Below are 19,351 nucleotides of genomic sequence, written 5' to 3' on the forward strand. Positions count from 1 at the left end.
CTGAATCCCTGTGTTCTGCATTTGTTAAGTTTTACTTCTATATGCAGAGCAGCAGTACAGACACCCAAACAGTGAAGACCAAAGAAGTATATGCATCAAAGACTTAAAACCTACAACAACCAGAATGTACAGTTACTGTCACTATGCTTGCCAATCTCTTCTCTCTTATCATTATTATTTCTTATCATGCTGCAACTGCAGCAGAGGAAGCCTAACCTGATGCTTGTCTGGCCAGTCTATGGTTAAAGCATTTTCTAAGCCTCACTTCAGTCTCCTGCTTATGTGAGGGCATCTCATTTGCTTGGAGAAGGAAGAAATGCTGGTTGTTTTAGGACCCCAGTTCTGAGCTTTCTAATCCTAACACAACTTAGTGTTTTTTGGTAACAGCTTAATGCCCCAAAGCTAAGAATGCTCCTTTGTTGGATGTGTATCACAGGATTTGTATGTGTACTATGTAACCAGTGTCACTATCTTCTCTTCAGCAGAAGACTTACTAGAAAAGATGCAGGATTTTTGCTAGGTGAGACTGCACATCCTCAAGCTACATGTGACCAGACAGGAAAAGCAAGAGAGGGGAAAGCTACACTTGCCAAGTCCAGTCAAGTGGATCTCTGCATGCTCTTCCACCCTTCCTATTGTTGGCAAGGACAAGTTACGGTCATGGAGTAGGCGGGAAAGAAATGTTGGGGGGTGGCAAGGGAGGCTGCATCAACATGAGGCGTCTGCCTGTCACATGGCAGGGCTAGTGCCATTACCATAAGCAAATGCAGTAGCAACTACTGTTTGTGTGCCAAACATTTGCTTTCTCACAAGCTAAAAAAGTCCTTTTTTTTTTGATAAAGGGCCTTTTCTTGGTTCCTGACTCTGGGGTTAAAACAGGGGCCTGTAACTAGAATGGCATGAAAGAGATTTTGTTTTCCACTTCACTTACTAATTTTTCTTCTTCTTTTCGTTGTTTGGCCTCTTCTAGTTTCCTTCTCCTTTCTGCTCGTTGAGCTGCTCTCTCCTCCATAGCTACAGCAACAGAGGACATAAGGCTTATTGGAAATGAGCTACAGGATAATGTCAGAAGTCTGGTTAACTGCTTCACTGCCAGACCCCCACTGACCTGGCAATGCCGGCACAAAGGAACTTGCTTTCTGCTGTCTCTTATAGCTGGCAGTGTCACGAACAAAGAACCCATAAACATTTATGAGATGACTCAAGACTACTTCAGTTACATTCATTCCAACCTCCTCCATGGCTGATAGGCACAGCCATGAGGCTCAGTTACAAAAGGAGCTGTGTTCAGAGGTTTTATCCCTGTCTTCCCTGATTGAGTCCTGAGGTTCAGGGCACCTGATTTAGCAGCAATTGCTTCGAGGTCTCCAGTAAGCTCTAACTGCTTATTTAAAGAGTGACTGCACAATGGGAAGTATCCCTGCCACAGTGACACACAGGTACTTCATCCCACTAGTGAGAAACTACAGCTTAATGCTTCTTCTGGGAGATAAATTGTAATGCAGTGATCTTGCTGGCTGTCAGCAAAGGTGCTGCAGTGCTGATGTGACCACACAGAACATGCAGTGGTGTTGAGAACCCATGATCACTTCTTCTGAAGTCACAAAGCACAGGCTGGAGCAATTGATAACTGGAGGGCACTGAAGTGAACATGGTAAGTTTCCTCAGATTCTTTTCTCTTCTCAGGTATCCCAGGATTCTCTGTCAAGGGAACATTGCCCAGTAATAACTTATTCACTAATTTTTTGGGGGATCTTCAAACAAAAGTACTTGAGTGCTCTGAAAATACACTTGCTGTCTCCAAAGGGTACAGAGTTCAAGGGCTTATAGTGATAGGATGAGAAGGAATGGACTGAAGCTTGAGGGTAGATTTAGACTATTTACTAGAAAGAAATTATTTTCAGTGAGGGTGGTGAGACATGGAACAGGTTTCCCAGGGAGGCTGTGGATGCTGCCTTCTGAAGTGTTCAAGGCTGGGTTGGATGAGGCCTTGAGCAATCTGATCTGGGGGAGGGTGTCCCTGTCAATGCTAGGGAACTAAATGATCTTTAAGGACCTTTCCAATCTAAACCAATCTATGAATCAATGAAATCAGAGCAAGTGATGTCTTGAATTGGGTAGCATGAGAGCTGAACAGTCAGTTAATCAAAAAGACAGTTCTTAATGCCCAGTTTTCGTGGCCAAAAAGCACTGATCTCAAACCTGTTATAATATCACAATGATCATATTCAAGATAATCTTTCATCCAGCCTGTGACCACCCCCGAGCTGATATGGAAGGACATGACCTAGGGATTTAACAGAACACAGTCTTAATTTGGTACATGTGCTGCATGCTTAATGTGTGTATCCTGTTCCAGTGGGGCCAGAGAAAGGGAGATACCTCACAGGAGACAGGAATCTGAAGCTCCTTCCCCAGTCTTGCTACTGTTGCCTTCAGCAGGCAGAGAATTCTCTTTGAAATTTCAATACCTCTGTCAAAGTTAGATGAAAATGGTCAATTTAAGGTTACTTGCATGCCCAACAAAGCAAGTACGACTGATAGCAAAAAGCCCTGTAAAGCTTCTTTCTGAGTCTTGTCACACCAGTAACAATCTCAGATGTTAGGAGTAACTGCTGCCATGGTGTATTAAGCAGGGACTTTTAACCAATGCTCTAGAGAACAAGCCATATGAGGAACAGCTGAGAGAACTGGGCTTGGAGTCTTGAGGAGGCTGAGGGGATACGTCATGGCTCTCTACAACTAACTGAAAGGAGGTTGTAGTATCAGGTGACAGGACAAAAGATGCCTGAAAGTGCACCAGAAGAGGTTTTAGGTTGGATGTTAGGAAAAATTTCTTTACTGAAAGCATGATCAGGCATTGGAACAGGTTGCTCAGGAGGGTGGTGGAGTAACCATCGCTAGTGTTCAAGAAACATGTGGCCATGGCACTTTGGGACATGGTTTAATGGCCATGGTGGCCTTAGGCTGATGGTTAGAGTTGATCTTAGAGCTCATTTCCAACCAAAACAATTATGTGATTCTATAACTTGAGGTGCTTGCAATGGCTCAGGTTTGACAGATGCCTGCCACGTGCATGAAAACAGCTCACTTTTTCACAGCACTGGTCAGGCTGGGACAGAGTGCTGAGTTTACATGCATGCTGTCATCAACCAGCAGGGTTGAGGCAAAGAAAGAGGTAAGTTTCCAGACAAGCTGTTGAGAAAAGTGTTCTGGAACCATCTTTGATGTCTAGAATGATACCTTTCAGTATGGGATCCACAGAGGCTAGCTGGCTGGAGGGCTTCCTGCCTTGCATCGCTGCCCTTGTGTTTTGTGGTCCATGAGATGGTGAAGGACTGTGAAAGGAAAGAGTAAAGAAATTCATCAATAGTCAAATGATGCCTCACACCTATCACCCATGGCTGAGAAACAAGCCTTTTAGTTTCTATTCTCCAGTGTGATTCATTTTTATTCTGGATCCCTGATGCACCTTTCTTCTGCTTGAAACAGGATTAAGGATGCATCCTTGCAAAGGAGCTGAGTAGCCAGAGCTGCTGCATGTTCTGAAATGCTGAGGTGAGGATGATGCTCATTTTTCCTAACTAAAGAAATCTCTACTACTCCTACATGACACTAGTGTTGCTGTTTCTAAGTGGATCCTGTATGGATAGCTTTGTGTCAAGACATTAGAAAAAGGCCAGCATACTACCACCCTTGAGGCTAACTCAGATGTGAGGGAAAGAGCAGATCATACTAGCATGTCTGAAGTGTACCTGGCAAATTCTGGCTCAGCTTGAGTAGGAATGAGGCATCCTGACTAATTGAGCCTACTTTATCAAGAGCATATACTTCACATTGGTTGTGTTCTTGCACCTGGCTTGGTTTTCCCCCATGGTTTGTGAAGCAGAGTTGTTTAGGGGCTGGGTTACAGCTGTGGCTTGTGCTGCTGCTGCTTTAGTTCCGCTCAGCCTGTGATTTTCCTGCAGTTCAAGGATCAGCTCTTGCTCTTTCTGAAGATGCTGCCTCTGCTCTTCAATCAGATGTTGCTGGAAGGCATGATGATGCTCAAAACAGCTTCCATAAGCAGGAGCTGCCTTTGGACCAGGTGCTTGAAACTGCTGGGGGAGAGTGGCTACTTGAGTCCTGTACACAGCCTGGTCCTGGGCACCCGGGGCTACACGTTTTAGGGTAATCTTCCAAGCAAATTTGGGTTTTCTGTAGCAATGAGATGTGTGAGCATCATCCCAGCAAGACTGCTCTCTCGTCTGGTCAAGTTCTTTCTGAATGCAGCAAGTTTCAGTTGGCTGGGGTGGGGGTAGGAAAAAAAAAAGAGGACAATTACAACCAAGCACTCTTCTATCCTCCCTATGTAGTTAAGTGTTTCTTTGAAGCAAATCTACTAAGAAGTAGGGTAATCTCAGTTATGCAATCTTTATCCAGTTCCTAGCCAGGGCAGAGGGACCCCATTATGCACAAAATGCTAGGGCTGTGGGAAAGAGTCTTTAAGGAAGAGCTGTGTGCCTCTTGACTGGGAGGAAGAAATCCTGATTAGGCAGGAGGTCTGGCAGGAATATATATCCTGACTGTGTTGTTAGGGAGCACAGCTCAGGACAGCTCATTTCTCAGGCATGAGCTCATCTGTCAGAGGCCAGCACACTCCCTTTTGTATGTTGTTGTTCTCACTTGGTGCTCAGAAAAAGGTAAAAAACAGTGTTCTATGTTGCTGATCTACTGGAGAGTCCCTTCACAGATGGAAGAGAGGTCTACATGCTCCTTCATGCACTTCTCCAGCTTTGATGAGCACTACCATGAAACTCATGCACAGTGGGAATGAGGCTGTGTGTTTTGTGACACATCTGAAGAGGTATCAGATGCAAAGTCTGTTTTCTGATTCCTAGGTCAAACCCTACATTGAATCCCATCCTTGCAGCACAAATTTTGCCACCAGTGCATCAGAAGAAACATATTTGCCTATGAGGATGATACAAGCATCTTGGGAAATTAGCTTTTGCTGACACTTAAATTAAAAGCTTGACCTGTAATATGAATGTGTGAGCTCTCATGCTAGAACTGGGATAGTGCTGTGGTACAAGTTTTAGAGAGAGGAAGAAAGGGCAGAAGCTCTGACCTGAAAGGTGATAATTTAAGTAAGCAACCTCTGATTCTCCCCCCTTGCCTCCTAGTGCTGTGCATTATCCTAGAACAGTCAGTGTCAACCTTTTTCTTCACATTTAAAAGCCAGAGAGCTGCACTGGCATGACAAAAATCTCTTGTCAAGGAGTCAAGTGTTACTCTTTTTAAGTCTAAGCAGGCATGAAAGATGTAACTAATCTCTCAGCCAAAGTGATCTGGGGGTGGGATGCTCATTACGTACATGAAGGGTTGTTCTCTGTCAGCATTAGAGATTATTTTTAAAACTCCTCCATTGTCCTTTATTTTTGCCTCTGATTTTTGAAGAACTGTCTCCTGAACAGTTGCAGGCAGGTATTTGGAAGTCACCCTGGGAAAGAAACCTTCTTTTGGGATGTCCTCTTTATTTCATATTGCACTAAAGAAGTACTTTGTAAGAGTAGAGATTCTAACAGCCAAAACTACATGAGAATTTACCTTGTCCTGCTGCAAATCCTGATGGTTTACTTCTGCTGTCCCAGGTGTGTTAACCTCTGGTGGCCTGTCTAGACCACCCCTCCCCAATGACACTGCCTCCAGCAGCTGGTCCACGTTTCTGTTTGTCTTCTCCCTCTTGCTCTGCAGCTCATCTTTCTCTGCTTGGCTCCAGTGCTGCCAGGCCAGAAGGCACCAGCGCAGAAGCCGTCGCCGGTTGTGCTCCACAGCCAGCTGGGTTTTCCTGGATGAGAAAGCACCTGGGTTATGACAGCAATGAGGCTTCTGCCCAAGCCTGCCTGAAACAACTGCATCAAGTATGGCAGTTCAGGCCATGGCACAAGGTCCCACAACCTCTTGAGCCTTTTTATTGCTTAACTCTGAAGGCATTTCAAAGCTGTACAGAGCTTAGGTAGTGGAGTTACCATCCTTGGAAGTGTTCAAGAAACATGTGGACATAGGACTTTGGGACATGGTTTAATGGCTGTGGTGGTCTTAAATTAATGGTTGGACTTCATTATCATAGAGGTCTTTTCCAACCAAAACAATTCAATGATTCTGTGATTCCAAGGTGGAGGGTGGGGGTGGAGAGGGTGGAAAAGATACCCATTATTTTGAAATAAGTTTCCCTAGTTTGCATTTTGCCACTTCCTGTGTCCTACTTGGCTGTAGGATAGGTGCAAAAGAGGTAACCTGTTACCAGCTGCATAAGGAGAGGTGGCCAGTACCTGTTTGCACAGCCTGCCAGACACCTTCAAGAGCAAGATCTTCTCTGGCTGATGGGGAATTAAACAGCCTACTGAATGAAAGGCACTGGCCACAATGATCTCTTCTATACTACTACTGAAATAACTACATTAATCAGAAGTAAATAGGGCTTCTCCTGTTTTCTGGGGTGCACAGCAAGCCAGGGTGAGACTTCCAGGAAGGATCTTTACAGAGAGTCACGAGGTTGTTGGAAAGTGCTAAAGCTCTTGTTTATCTCAGTCCTGCTTTTCATCTCTGCCATAATGCCTCTGGCAGACTGCAGGCAATGAAGCAATTTTCTCCCAAAAGCTACTCTTCCTCCTGCTGGCTAAGAGGCAAGCCCTTTTTAGTCACTCACCATTGCACTGCTCAAGTAGGAGGAGGAGTTCTACAGTGCAGGGTCACTACCTGTTTTGATCTTGGAGATGAATTTCCAATTCCTGTATCTCCTGTTCTACTTTCTGGGCCCAGGTGTAGTTTCTCCAGGCTTGCAGGGCCCTCAGTTTGCATTTCCAGTCAGCAAAGGCTTTGGCTTTTCCCATTTTAATTCTGTGCTCCAGAATGACTTTCAGCCAAGCAGAGAAATGTCGTTGCATACACTGCATGAGAGAGTTTTGGAAAACAAATGAGCAAGACACAGCCTGTCACAGAGATGCTGATCTTCTCCACCATTCCCCTTATCTGACTTTCCTTCTTAAAATTCTTTTTAGAACACCCACTTTCAACAATTACCTTGAGGAGGAAAAAAAGAATAATGCAGTGTTATGTGCAGGTCTTCTACAAAAAGCAGAAGGTGACTGGGAAGATACTGTCATGGGGTTTTGTGCTTTTGAGTGAAACACACTTAGTTCACCAGGTGCAAATACAGTGTGTGAGTAACACAGAATTTCTAGAGGCAGGAAATGATGTTTCAAAACCTAGAAAACATCTAAGATGCTACAGGTAAGAGCACTTCTGTGAAGAACAGTTCACAAGTATCTCTATGAACTACTTGGGTTTAACTTGGACAAAAATCAATCTTGTGAGAATTTCCAGAAACACAGAGTGGCAGGGGTTTGAAGGGACCTCTAGAGATCAAGTCCAATGTCCCTGCTAAAGCAGGTTCACCTAGAAGCATTTTGCACACAAATGCATCCAGGAGGGTTTTGACGGTCTCCAGAAAAGGAAGTCTCTGCAGCCTGTTCCAGTAACAGTAAAGAAATAAGGAGAAACTTCTCTACTATTCCAGTGAAGTTGAAGTGAAACCTTCTTTGTTCTAGTTTGTACCAGTTGCCCCTTGTCCTATCACTGGTCGCACTGAAAAGAGCCTAGCTGACATGCCTTAAGCTCACCCTTGTTCCGGTAGGAAGCCAAACCCTTTCTCTATCATATCATTAGACTCACTGCTGCTGGGAGTGATTTACACTGTACAGAACAGCAATTTGCTATCTAATTTACCCCAGGATTCTAGCCCTGTCACTGCAAACACTGTTCATTTTGATTCTCCAAGTGGGTCAACTCACAGGACTCAGCTGTTCTTCTTTTGTCATAATGCCTTGTTTTAATTGCATTCCTCTGACTGAAATCTCCAAAAGGAGCCTTATAAAAACGGACAAGATGTCAGGGCATGAGCTATGTCTTTCTGCTTTAGGGACATAATCAAACTATCACTATTGCTTAGCTCAGCTAAGCCATGGCTTCTCACATTATCCCAGCCTGAAATTTTCCTGTGGTTTCATTCAGGCTTATCTTCATAGCTTAGGCTGTGCCAGAGAGAGGTTCTGTACTGCTAAGCAGTAGCAGAGCTCAAATCCAGCAGATGAAGTGAGCCATGGATAGAATCACCATAAAAGCTGTGGAATTCTTCTATCAGGAAAATTCTAGCTGTAGATAAGTAGACTTCAATGATGATGATTGTTCTACTAATTAAAACCATCATGGGATGCATGGCATTCATACCTGCACTGGGAGAAACTTACTCCCCTTGCTATATAAACGGAATATGTAAAGTGATCTATGTGAAGTGATTTTCTACAAAAGGATCACTCTTTATTTGGGCGTTCAACCCAGAGCTGGCCATGGCATCAGCGTAATGAGGGCAAAAGAAAAGAGGTTTGTACTATGAATGATTAAAATCTGCATGTTTGCCTCCAAAGAACTGTTGCAGTATCATGGAATATCCTACTACACCCAGTGGGAGGGGATCCCTGAGAACTGCTTACTGTAGATGTGCTGGCATAATCAACTCTTGGAGACCCATCTCAGTATTCATCCCAGGCCTCAGCACTTCTCTTTCCTCTCCCTACTCCTGCACCAAAGTCTGTGTCATGGTAGGCCTAAATAGGCCAAAATAGGCTTGTACATGTCCTGGCTTGCCCAGACATGTTTTTCTGCTCTCCCCCACTTCTGCTGTGGGGAGAAGCAGACGCAGGAAAGAAGACTCTGGCTTGCCCAGACATGTTCCCCTGGTTCCCCTCTTTCTGTGCTGGGGGAAGTAACCACAGGAGAGGAAAACAAAAGCCCTGGCTTCACCTAATATGGTCAAGCCTGGAAAAGTGCCATTTTGACTGGCTAATCTATGTCCAAAGGCCTATTAGTCTTGGGCTGTATTGATAAAAAGGGATGAGCAAGTAGCACGATGTGCTCTGCTGCCTCCTTCCATCCTGAGCTGCCTGGAAACTTCACTGCCTCAAGTTTACCAGGAACAGGCTCTAAATGCCTGCACGTGATCAGCCTGCATGGCCAGCGTGACATTGTGCCAGGACTGCACATCGCATTGCATCCTGCCTGCCCCTCTGCAAGGCTTCTGCTGAATCGGCAATCAAGAGGAACCAGGTCAGAGAATATGCTACAGACTCCCAGCTTCCTGAGAAAAGAGCCTGGCAAAACTCCAAAGCCTCTAACAGCTTTGGGGCCACTAACAGCAACCCCTCCACATGCTTTGGGTACTATTTTGTGAGTAAATACTTAAAGCCTCTTGTAATTCACTAATTGCCATCTGCCATAAGCAAAAAGGAGCTTCCTGCGTCCATCTAGTAGATAAGCAGTATAATTAACTGCAAGTGGTATACTGACTGCAGGAACCTTCTCTTCCAGTATAATGCTTGTTTTAGCTAGTTACTGCTTAAAGTGTTCTAGTTTTGTCTGTTCCCCGTGTGTATAAGTATCCAAACTGTGCGTTTAGAGCCTTGTAAATAAGTTTTCTGGCAAAATTTAATGTTAACAAACTGCGTTCGTAGTTAATAACAATCTTCACCTGGACATACAGATCACTAATTTTGCATAATTTGTAGCAGTCTGCAAAGTAATCTTTGAAATATCTTCTCATTTACATGATAAGAACTTCTCAGGACCTTTTATACCACTTCCCCTTCCCCTTTTATTTTCTTCTTCAAGGGCAAACAAATCTTGCTTTGCTGCCTCCTCAGTACATCTGCCTGTTCCTCAGTTGCAGAAGCCTTTTTGTTTGCAACTGTCTTGAGTGATACCTCTTTTCCTTGACTCTAAGTAAAACCTTCCACTGAGCACATGAGGCACAGACACGGTGGGGATGTAGGCTCAGGATTACTTGCTCCTAGTCTTACAGGATACTATTTGCTCTGCTCTTCTCTCTTCCTGGTAACAGGAGGGGAGAGTTTGGAGAAATGAAAAATTCTGCTAACTAGGACTTATTATTTCAGCTTTGCAAACAGTAGCTGAGGGCTTATAGCTCAGACTCCCAGATAAAGAAGAGTGATGCTCACTCTCTGCTTATTGATGTGAATCCTGTGCAGCAGCTCCTGAGCTTTTCTCCGTTTCTCCTCTCCTTGCTCTTCTTTCTTCAGGGTGAGGGGTGGTGACAGCTTCTGACTTTTTTCTCGTGTCTTCTCCCTGGGAAGTGAACAAACATATAAATCTAATACAGTGAGAGAAGTACTGTAGCACAGATGTCAGTCTCTTTTTGGCCAATCCTAGGAAAATCATTTCTATGGCTTAGAAAGCTGCTGATTATTTAACTTGGCTTTCTTAGAAAACAGCCTCTGTCGTGGTTTGGACTCTCAGGGATTAAACAGTCTGGAGCATTTCCAAAGCACAATAGGCAAAAGAAAACAGTAATATTTCAGTAAAGCCCTTGCACGAGAAGATTAAGGATCTCAGAGCTGCCCAAGTGGCATCCCTACAAGTCACATATCTGACAATCCATGCTCCAGAGAAGCAAAAATCCTGTCTCTGTAGACCTGTCAGCCAGGAACGCTCTTTATTCTCTCATGGCAGAGGAAGTATTGTAAGTCCTAAACTTTCAACACAGGGTTTTGAGGTTGTTTGTGTGTGTGTACTGATTTTCATAGTGTATGGTAGTCAAGGCTCTGTGACCAGAGTTGATAGAGAGAAGGCATGGCTGTGCAGACACAGTCCTGCTTTGTAGCTCTCTGTGCATATGTTCATGGCTGAGGGGAGGCTAACTTTGCTCTATCTTCTCACTAATGACTGACACTGACATTGTTAACATAGGAGTAACAGGTTTGGGGAGAGTTTTGAGACAGGGAAAACAGATGTTTCCTTTAGGATTATTGCTCTTCTTACATTTAGCTGCTAAGTGTTCTTCATGTGGCTCTTTCCATGCCCCCCTCTCCTTACATTCTCCATGCCCCTTGTGTGGTGTGCCTCTTCTCAGCCATTTCCTTCCGCAGCTTCACCATTTCCTTGTGGATCTCTTCCTCCTCTCTCTTGGCCTTCAGGGCCTTCCTTCTGTTTTCCTCCTGTACTTGGAGCTTAGCCTCAGCCAGAAGTGATTTCTTCAGGGACTTTTCTTTTCTCTGAAGCTCTAATGCTTTCTGATGCCTCATTCGGTTTTCTTTCACCTGGGAAGGCATCAATGAGCATCACTCAAAACAGACACTAAAAGCTTGAAAAATTTGAGATTCATTGTATACTGACAGGGTGGGCCACAATCCACCCTTCACATGAGGCAAGCAACCCTATCTGTAGCTGGCACTAACTGGACTGGTTCTGCTCTCAGAGCAGCAAAACACTCTGTCCAAGAGTAAGACTAAACCAGCATTAGTTGGTGGCAGCAAACTGAGAACTGACTGCCATGATGGCTTTTCTTGTCATTCTTCAAAAAGGGGCAAAGCCTGAAGAGATGTAGGGAAAGTTGACTGTAAAGAGCTGATATGCATGTGGAAACTCAGAAACATTTCAGCTAAACTGTGGAAGAGGATCTTTGAGTGTATGCCTCCAAGTCAGAGATTACTGCAGGTTGGGAGAGAATACTGGGGAAGTATCACTGAGTATTTACTCTAATCCTATAATCCTCATTCTTATTCCTTTTAAATGTGCTGCCTTGCCTGCTCACCTGCTTGTGTCTGAGCTCCATGATTATTCGTGGATCTATCAGTTTTTCTTCTTCCTTGATGTCTTCAAATCTAAGGTCTTCCACTATTCCACAGTTCAGAGTTTCACTCTGCAAAAGTTGCTCTAGGTACTCTTGGACAGAAGAACTTTCCAATTCACACTCCAGATACCTGCACAAGTCTGAAATGAGGAATTCAGAATATCTTGGGCTAGTCTGAAATGAATAAACCCCTCTCAGGTCACAAAACCTAATGTAATCTAAAGGCTTACTTTCCCAGCCTGTGAATGTATTTCTGATGAAGGCAGACACTCTGGCAGTACTCCACTTATCCTCAGTCTTAATCAGTCTCCCATTGAACATGCTAGAGCAGTAACAACATTTTGTCCTTTTACTACCTTGCCTCTCAGCATCTCCAATGGCTGTATAAATTTGACAGGCCTCATAAAAAGCCACACACAAAAGAAATTAAAAAAATCTCTTTTACAAAAGGAGATATCAAATGTTTATGAGGTGCACTTGAGCAGCCCTACAACAAACTCCTGAGGGGGTGGAAAAATCATCACCTCTAACCTTGTTTCTACTGACCCCACTATCCTGGCCTCAAAGCAATTTTTGCCTCTCACTTTGCCAAGCCATGAGGCCTGGCTCCCTTCCTCACAAAGAAGGCTGGGAACTGCTTTGTTGTGCTCTCACCATCAAACTGCTCATACTTTGGAGGGGCTGCAGGAGGTTCTTCCAGGAGGAGAGTGTCAAATTCCCTCTCTCCATCATTCTTCAGGTCCAACTGCAGTTTGGACTCCATCCATTTACTGAGCAGCTCTTGGGCTATTATGAGGAAAGAGACTGATTACTTCACTTGCTTAGAAAAATATATGGTTAAGCATAAAATAGCATCAACTCTCTTTCTGGGATACTTCTGCCACATGCTGGAAAGACTCTCTAAAATGACTGTAAGCTGATCTGCAACGGAAATGGAAAAAGGCTTTTTCATAGAATCACAGGATGGTAGATGTTGCAAGGGACCTCTGAAGATCATCTAGTCCAACTCCACTGCTAGAGCAGGTTCACCTAGAATAAATCACCCAGATCTATAAAAGAACAGGAAGAGAAGGCAGCAGACTTTTCCCTTGTCAAGTATGTCACTAATGAATTCTTCTCCACCTCATTTTGCCTATGAAATGCTGTGGACATTTAGATCACTCCTGATTACGATAGACATTTATCAAGCAGATCGAATTCACATGAGGTAATCCATATGTGGGTACATTTCATCTGTTTTACCAATGCACTCTCAGACACACATTTCCCCCATGTACAGCCAAGGTTGTCATATGTTACTTTGTTAAATACAAAAAGAACCACTGCTTGGATGAGTGTTTGCTTCATGTGTGCTACCCTTTGCAAACACCACACAGCTCCAGGAACAACTGCCGAGCTTCACCAAGGACAACCTGTGCTCAGAATTAAGACTGCAACCATAGGAAAGCAGTCATGATGGATTTGGTACTCCTTGGTGAGGCCAAATGCCTAACGAATGACCAGGCATAAAGTCCTGCTGTGGACTTTATACGCATCTCCACTCTTCTGTGGAAAATAAGCAATTCCTTTTTCAGAGTTCTTACTCAAAAGCAAGGACAGCTAATGTGGCCTTGAGCATAGGTGCCCAAGCTGTTCCAGAAGCAGAATGCAGGGCAAGGCATTGGAAGCAGTCCCATGAGAAGCTGAGCCACCCTGAGCCATTCATGTGGTGAGGTCAGGCAAAAAGCAGGGGTCTCAGCAGCCATTGTAGTGAAGTCTTCCTCTGTCAAGGCACACAGCTGACGGACAGAAGGAAGCAGCTCACCCAAGTCTTTAGTTCCAACACAAAACGAAGACAGCCTTGGTATTTCTAAGGCAACAAAACCTTTTAAATCTTGCTTTCAAAGGGCTTGGGTTTTGTAAGAAAATATAAATGAAATCCATACTGTGTTTCAAATCACTTTTGTAATTTTTCAGGCCAGCTTAAGAAGTGACCAGCAGGATGAGTGAGGTGGTTCTCTCCCTCTGCTCTCATGAGACCCCATCTGGAGTACTGTGTCCAATTCTGGTGCCCCCAACACAAGGACCTCAAAATGTTGGAGTGGATGGAGAGGAGGGCCATGAAGATGATCAAATGGCTGCAGCACCTCCCTGATGAGGATAGACTGTGAAAGTTGGGGTTGTGCAGTCTGGAGAAGTTTCCAGGGAGACCTTATAGCAACCTTCCAGTACCTGAAGGGTGTCTGCAAGTAAGCTGGGGAGGACTTATTACAAGGGCCTGTAGTGACAGGATGAGAGGGAATGGATTCAAGCTGGAGGAGGGCAGATTTAGACTGGATATCAGGAAGAAATTCTTTACAGTGAGGGTGGTGATACTCTGGAACAGACTGTCCAAGGATGTTGTGAGTACTCCTTCCCTGGTGTGCTAGTTTGAAGTTAGCTAGAATGTTTTGGTGAGAAGAACTATCTTACAGGCTGTGAAAGGAAAACAATGGTGATGTCTGCTTCCCTCAGTGTCTTGCTAAGGAGTATGGGAAGACGAAACGAAAACATTAGATAACACTCTCGCCATTTTATCTCACTCTCACTTGGGTTGCTGGCTGAGCAACATCTTACTCCCTAACCTCACCTTCATTTGGCCTAACCCACTTTGCTTCTTAATCTCTTGGCCAAACCTCTATTCTTCCTTGGGACTGGGGTAAGGTTGAGAGGGGCAGGGGGAAGGTGCAGGGATGGTTGAGAGCCCCTCCTGGGGACTCAGGTTTCTGGGAGGGGAGTTGTGTTTCTGTATTACCTTTTACCTTGTATATTTCTGTCTATAACTGTATGTGCTGTAAATACCTGCTTGTATATTGTGCTAGCTGTAAATAAGTAGCTTCACTTACATTCCCAGAGCCATCTGAGACTAGTCTGGGCGATTTCTAAAGTGTGTGTGTGGGGGGGGGGGGCAGGGAACACCCAAACCATCACACCTGGAAATGTTCCTGGCCAGGCTGGACAGGGACTTGAGCACCCTGGTCTAGTGGAAGGTGGCTCTGCCATGGTGGGAGGGGTTGGCACTAAATAATCCTTAAGGTTCCTTCCCAAACCATACTATGATGATATTGTGATTCTCTGATACTCGTGGGGCTTGTTTTCTTTAAAACAACAACCAAACAAAGGCAAACCCAAACAACTCAAGTGCTGAAGAGTCTGGCCCTCCCTGGCAGTGTTCAAAGCTAGGTTGGATGAGGCCTTAAGCAATACAGTCTAGTGGAAGGCGTCTGTGCCAATGGTGGTGGGGTTGAAGCTAGATGATCTTTAAGATTTCTTCCAACCCTAAACCATTCTATGATAACAAAAAGAAAGAAAACCAGCCCATTGCTTTTATGACCAGGAAACATGAGCTTTTCCTAACTGGAAGAGGTAAAATGTTCTGGCATCTTCTTTGCAAAGTGGACTATGTACAGTTAATACCATTAAGTAGTCTAATAATGGATTCCAGATAAAAGGCTTTCAGACAAGGCAGGAACAATCCCGAGGGATTGTTAGCTATAAAAAGAAACATCCTAGCACAGAAGGGCAAATGAAAATAATAAAGAAGCATAAGGAAAGCAAGCAACTTTTCCAACAATTGCAAAGACAGCTCCTTTTGAGCTGTATCATGCATTCAGGCAGTGCACTCTAAGCAGACAGGTGTATTTCATGCTATTAGTTGAACCTTTGATGAATACAAGTGAAAATGCTGACCTCCTGTATTGAAGGCAATGCTTCTGAGATATTAGGAAGAGATTATTTATAGTGAGGGTGAATAGATGCTGGAGCAGGTTGCCCAGGGAGGGTGTGGATGACCATTCCCAGGAGGTGTTCAAGGCCAGGTTGGGCAAGACCTTGTGCAATTTGGTCTAGTGGAAAGTGTCTCTGTCCATGGCAGGGGAGTTGGACTAGGTGATCTTTAAGGTCCCCTCCAACCCAAAACATTCTATGATTCTATGAGATGTTGTGGTGGTAGGCCTGATGGGCCAACCATGGGCTTATCCATGCCCTGGCTTGCCCAGACATGTTCCCCTGCTCCCCCTACTTCTTTGCTGGGGTAGGCAACCATGGGAGGGGAGGGTGAAAGCCCTGGTTTCACCTAATATGGTGAGGCTTGGCAAAGTGCCATTCTGATTGGCTAATCTATGTCCAATGCCCCATTAGTCTTGGGTTGGATATTAATCAAAGGGATAAGCAGGTAGCAGGGAGGCTGCTGCCACCTCATTTGCATGCTGAATTTGCCTGGAGAGCTCACCAGGAACAGGCTCTAAATGCCTGCATGCAATCGGTCTGCATAGCCAGCGTGACACTGTGCTGAGAATGCACACCACAAGACATCCTGCCTGCACCTGAAAGTCTCCTGCTAAGATTACAAGTCCTGGAGATACACGGATTGTCCAGAGGAGCCAGGAGGCAAGGTCAGAGATTGTCTGCCTCCTTTCCCCAGAAGTCTGGGAAGAATTAAGTCTCAGCAGCCGACAAGACAGAGTTCCCTGAAAGCGTTTGGGTACTGTCTGGGACTGTGGCTAGCCCCACAAGTCAGGTAATAATAATTTTGTAAGTAAATACTTAAAGCCTCTCCCAGGATAATATTTGCATTTGCCACTTTAAAAAAATAAGTGCTCTAGTTTTGCCTGTTCCCTGTGCGTATAAATTTCCAATCTGTGCGGTTTTGAACCATGTGAATTAAGTTTTTTCTGGCGAGTTTTAATGTTAACAAACAGTTTTCATTAACAACCATCACCTGGATATCAAAATTAATAGAGATTATTCATTTTGCATAATCCATCACAGATGTGTCTTCATTCTATTCTGTGAGGTTCACTTTTGAGCCTTAAAAGAATGGTTAACAAAGTTGTTACAGTCCTGTTTCCTATCACCTTTTCTACACTGCAAATGTACTTCCAGCACTGATGAGAAATAATTTTCCTCTCTCTCTATTTTTTTTTCTAGTGTGCTGCAGCTTTATTTTCAATTTTCAGTAAGGGCTGCAGGCATTACAAAGAGACTATTAGTGAGGCAAATTTTGCCTTGGGAATGAAAGCAAAATCATGCAATTAATTATAGATGTGGAAGTTACACAGATCACCTCAATTTTCACATCTGGCCTGCTATCAAAAATAGGTGTGCTAGTTTGAGGCAAACTGGAATATTTTGATGAGAGAAATTAGTTTATAGAAAAGGAAACAATGGTGATGTCTACTTCACTCATAGGCTTGCTGAGATGTATAAAAACAAGAACAAAAGCAGAGATAAGACAGTGCGTGTAGGTCTCTGTTGGAGCCTGTGCTTTCTCCCTGGGCTGCTTTCTGTGTGTCTCAGGTTGAGACACTAGGGTTAAAAAGTCTTCTGGGGACTAGAAGATTGTTATTCAATCCCATAATTCTGCTATCTTGTTATAAGCCCACAACAATGATAGTTCGCTCTCCTTTCCTCCTCCTGCCCTGTGTGTGTGGTGGGAGCCACTTTATTGGGAGGAACATGTAGGCAGTAGGCCTGTTTTGGGGCCTCCAGAGGCTTGTTTAGGCCTCTGGGATGGCAGAGGCACTGGGGTGGGGGAGGATGGGAGCACTGAGGAGTACAGATTTAGTTTTTGGGTTGGGGGAAAATTCAAGGGGGTTTGCCAGGGATGCAGTGATTGCTTTGTAATGTCTTCTCTCTCTCTCTCTCCAAATATACTTCTGTATTTTTTCTCCAATTTCACTTGAGAGCTTCATTTCTGTAGGCTATCTTTAAAAAACATGACACTGTGTAACTAATCCTTCTGCTTTCTAACCCCCCTTGCTGATCCTCCAAACTCACCTTGACTGCAAGGCAAACTGTGGGATAAGGTAGAGGAGTTGAAAGAGGGTAGTTGAGAGCCCCTCCTGGGGACTCAGGTTTTTGGGAGGGCTGCTGTGTTTCTGTATTACTTTTTAACTTGTCTATTTCTGTCTATATTTAACTTGTCTATTTCTGTAAATATCTGCTTGTATATTGTGCTAAGCTGTAAATATAAAGCTTCATTCCTTAACTTCCAGCTTGGCTGAATCTAGTCTGGGTGATTTCATGGGAGTCAGGGGGAGTGGGTAACGCCCAAACTATCACAATACGTCAGGCAATTTCATCCATTTTCCTATAGCCCACTAACTAGTGCGTCTTTGAAGACGGTATTCATCCTCACCCTGACCTGAAATATCCATGAGGCAGAGACTTTTTCCTTCTCTTGGATATGCTGATTAAGACCTACCTTGAACTCCAGCAATTGATTCTTCTTATGCTTGCCTTCATTTGACTGATTCTAATGGTCTCAAGCTTTGCAAAAGCCTGTTCAGTCCAGAAACACAATGCTGAATCAAGAAAAGTTAATTATAGTAAGCTTGTGTATTTCAGCTCACCTTCCTCATAGGCCTCATCATGATCTTGCAGCTGTTCCATGGCTTCCAAACTGGTCACAGGACCACAAGGTCCTTCTGGATGCTTCGACTTTAGAAGGGAAAAAGCTTCCAAGGCAGCATGCTCAGAGGCTTGGTCTGCTCTCTTTAAAGAAAGGAAAACATTTCTGATAATTGCCATATAGAATCATAGAATCAACCAGGTTGGAAGAGACCTCCAAGCTCATCCAGTCCAGCCTAGCACCCAGCCCTATCCAATCAACTAGACCATGGCACTAAGTGCCTCATCCAGGGTTTTTTTGAACACATCCAGGGATGGAGACTCCACCACTTCCCTGGGCAATGTAAGTATATAAATTTATATATATATGTGTGTGTGTGTCATAATATATATAATTTATATATATTAAGTATATTAATATTTAACCTTTTTATGTGCAGATTTCTCCAACACAGAGAGCAAACATCAGTGGGAATGTACATGGCCGTTTGAGCTAGATTTCTAGTTCAGACATAAAAATATTCAGAACAGAGAAACTTAGAAGCTCTGAGTGGCGAGGTGAACATTCTAGGGATAGGCCATGTAATGGCAACAATGGATAAGTTAATGTAATTTCACTGGAGCATCAAGAGCTTTATGGCTGCAAGCACAGCTTCTACCTTCCCTTGTCTGCTTCTGCTGTGCCCGCTGCTGTCTTCCCCCGCTGCTGTTTTGGCTGCTGCTGCTTTTGCTGCTTGGCCACTGCTTGATCGCTTCCCCATCTTCCTTAAGGTTATTATATTTCTGTAGTATTTTATTCTCCTTATACTGATAAATTTAAACTATAAGAAATACAATTTCCTTTTTCCCTGACTTTCCAAAACTCTGTGTTGCAGTGAGTTTATTCTACTGGGGGATGGATCCACCCTAACCTGGGATGATGTATCCACCCTAACCTGGGATGATGTATCCACCCTAACCTGGGATGATGTAGCACCAGGCAGTATGACTGTGACAGGTAACAGAACTTTATTTTGAAGCATCTTTCTGACTGCTCAATCGACTGGAGAAATCTGACTTAGTGCCAACTACTTAGTGATTTCTAATTTCCAAATTAATGTCTATCCCTAGTGATTGGAGAACAGGGAGAGAGACTGCAAACACCCAACCTCTGGAGGCTGGATGGAGACTTGCTGACCTAGTTCCCAGCAACCACCTGCTGAGAAATTCGGTATCTGCATTTTGTCACACTCGGGCTGCCCCCTGCATACATAGTCTGAGTGAATCTTCCATCATATATTCATCTCTCTGAGGTGT

The 19,351-nt window shown here is 44.1% G+C and overlaps 1 protein-coding gene and 1 long non-coding RNA gene across 2 annotated transcripts in view; one reads left to right on the top strand and one right to left on the bottom strand.

The window, feature by feature from the left end:
- Window positions 1–19,351, bottom strand: part of CCDC191 (coiled-coil domain containing 191) — a 28,947-nt gene that overhangs the window by 8,088 nt on the left and 1,508 nt on the right. Inside the window, exons 2-11 of the mRNA XM_064143274.1 lie at window positions 18,058–18,199; window positions 12,341–12,472; window positions 11,648–11,826; window positions 10,930–11,153; window positions 10,056–10,182; window positions 6,742–6,932; window positions 5,590–5,830; window positions 3,832–4,286; window positions 3,244–3,338; window positions 932–1,014 (exon numbers count right to left, since the gene is read on the bottom strand). Coding sequence (XP_063999344.1) covers window positions 932–1,014; window positions 3,244–3,338; window positions 3,832–4,286; window positions 5,590–5,830; window positions 6,742–6,932; window positions 10,056–10,182; window positions 10,930–11,153; window positions 11,648–11,826; window positions 12,341–12,472; window positions 18,058–18,199 — 1,869 coding nt within the window. The remainder of the gene's footprint in view (window positions 1–931; window positions 1,015–3,243; window positions 3,339–3,831; window positions 4,287–5,589; window positions 5,831–6,741; window positions 6,933–10,055; window positions 10,183–10,929; window positions 11,154–11,647; window positions 11,827–12,340; window positions 12,473–18,057; window positions 18,200–19,351) is intronic.
- LOC135175323 (uncharacterized) lies at window positions 56–14,390 on the top strand. The gene is made up of 3 exons (XR_010302326.1): window positions 56–1,654; window positions 3,493–3,558; window positions 13,643–14,390. It is a non-coding gene; the product is annotated as an uncharacterized LOC135175323 (long non-coding RNA).

Source organism: Pogoniulus pusillus, chromosome 5, assembly GCF_015220805.1.
Source record: "Pogoniulus pusillus isolate bPogPus1 chromosome 5, bPogPus1.pri, whole genome shotgun sequence".
Taxonomy (NCBI): Eukaryota; Metazoa; Chordata; class Aves; order Piciformes; family Lybiidae; genus Pogoniulus; species Pogoniulus pusillus.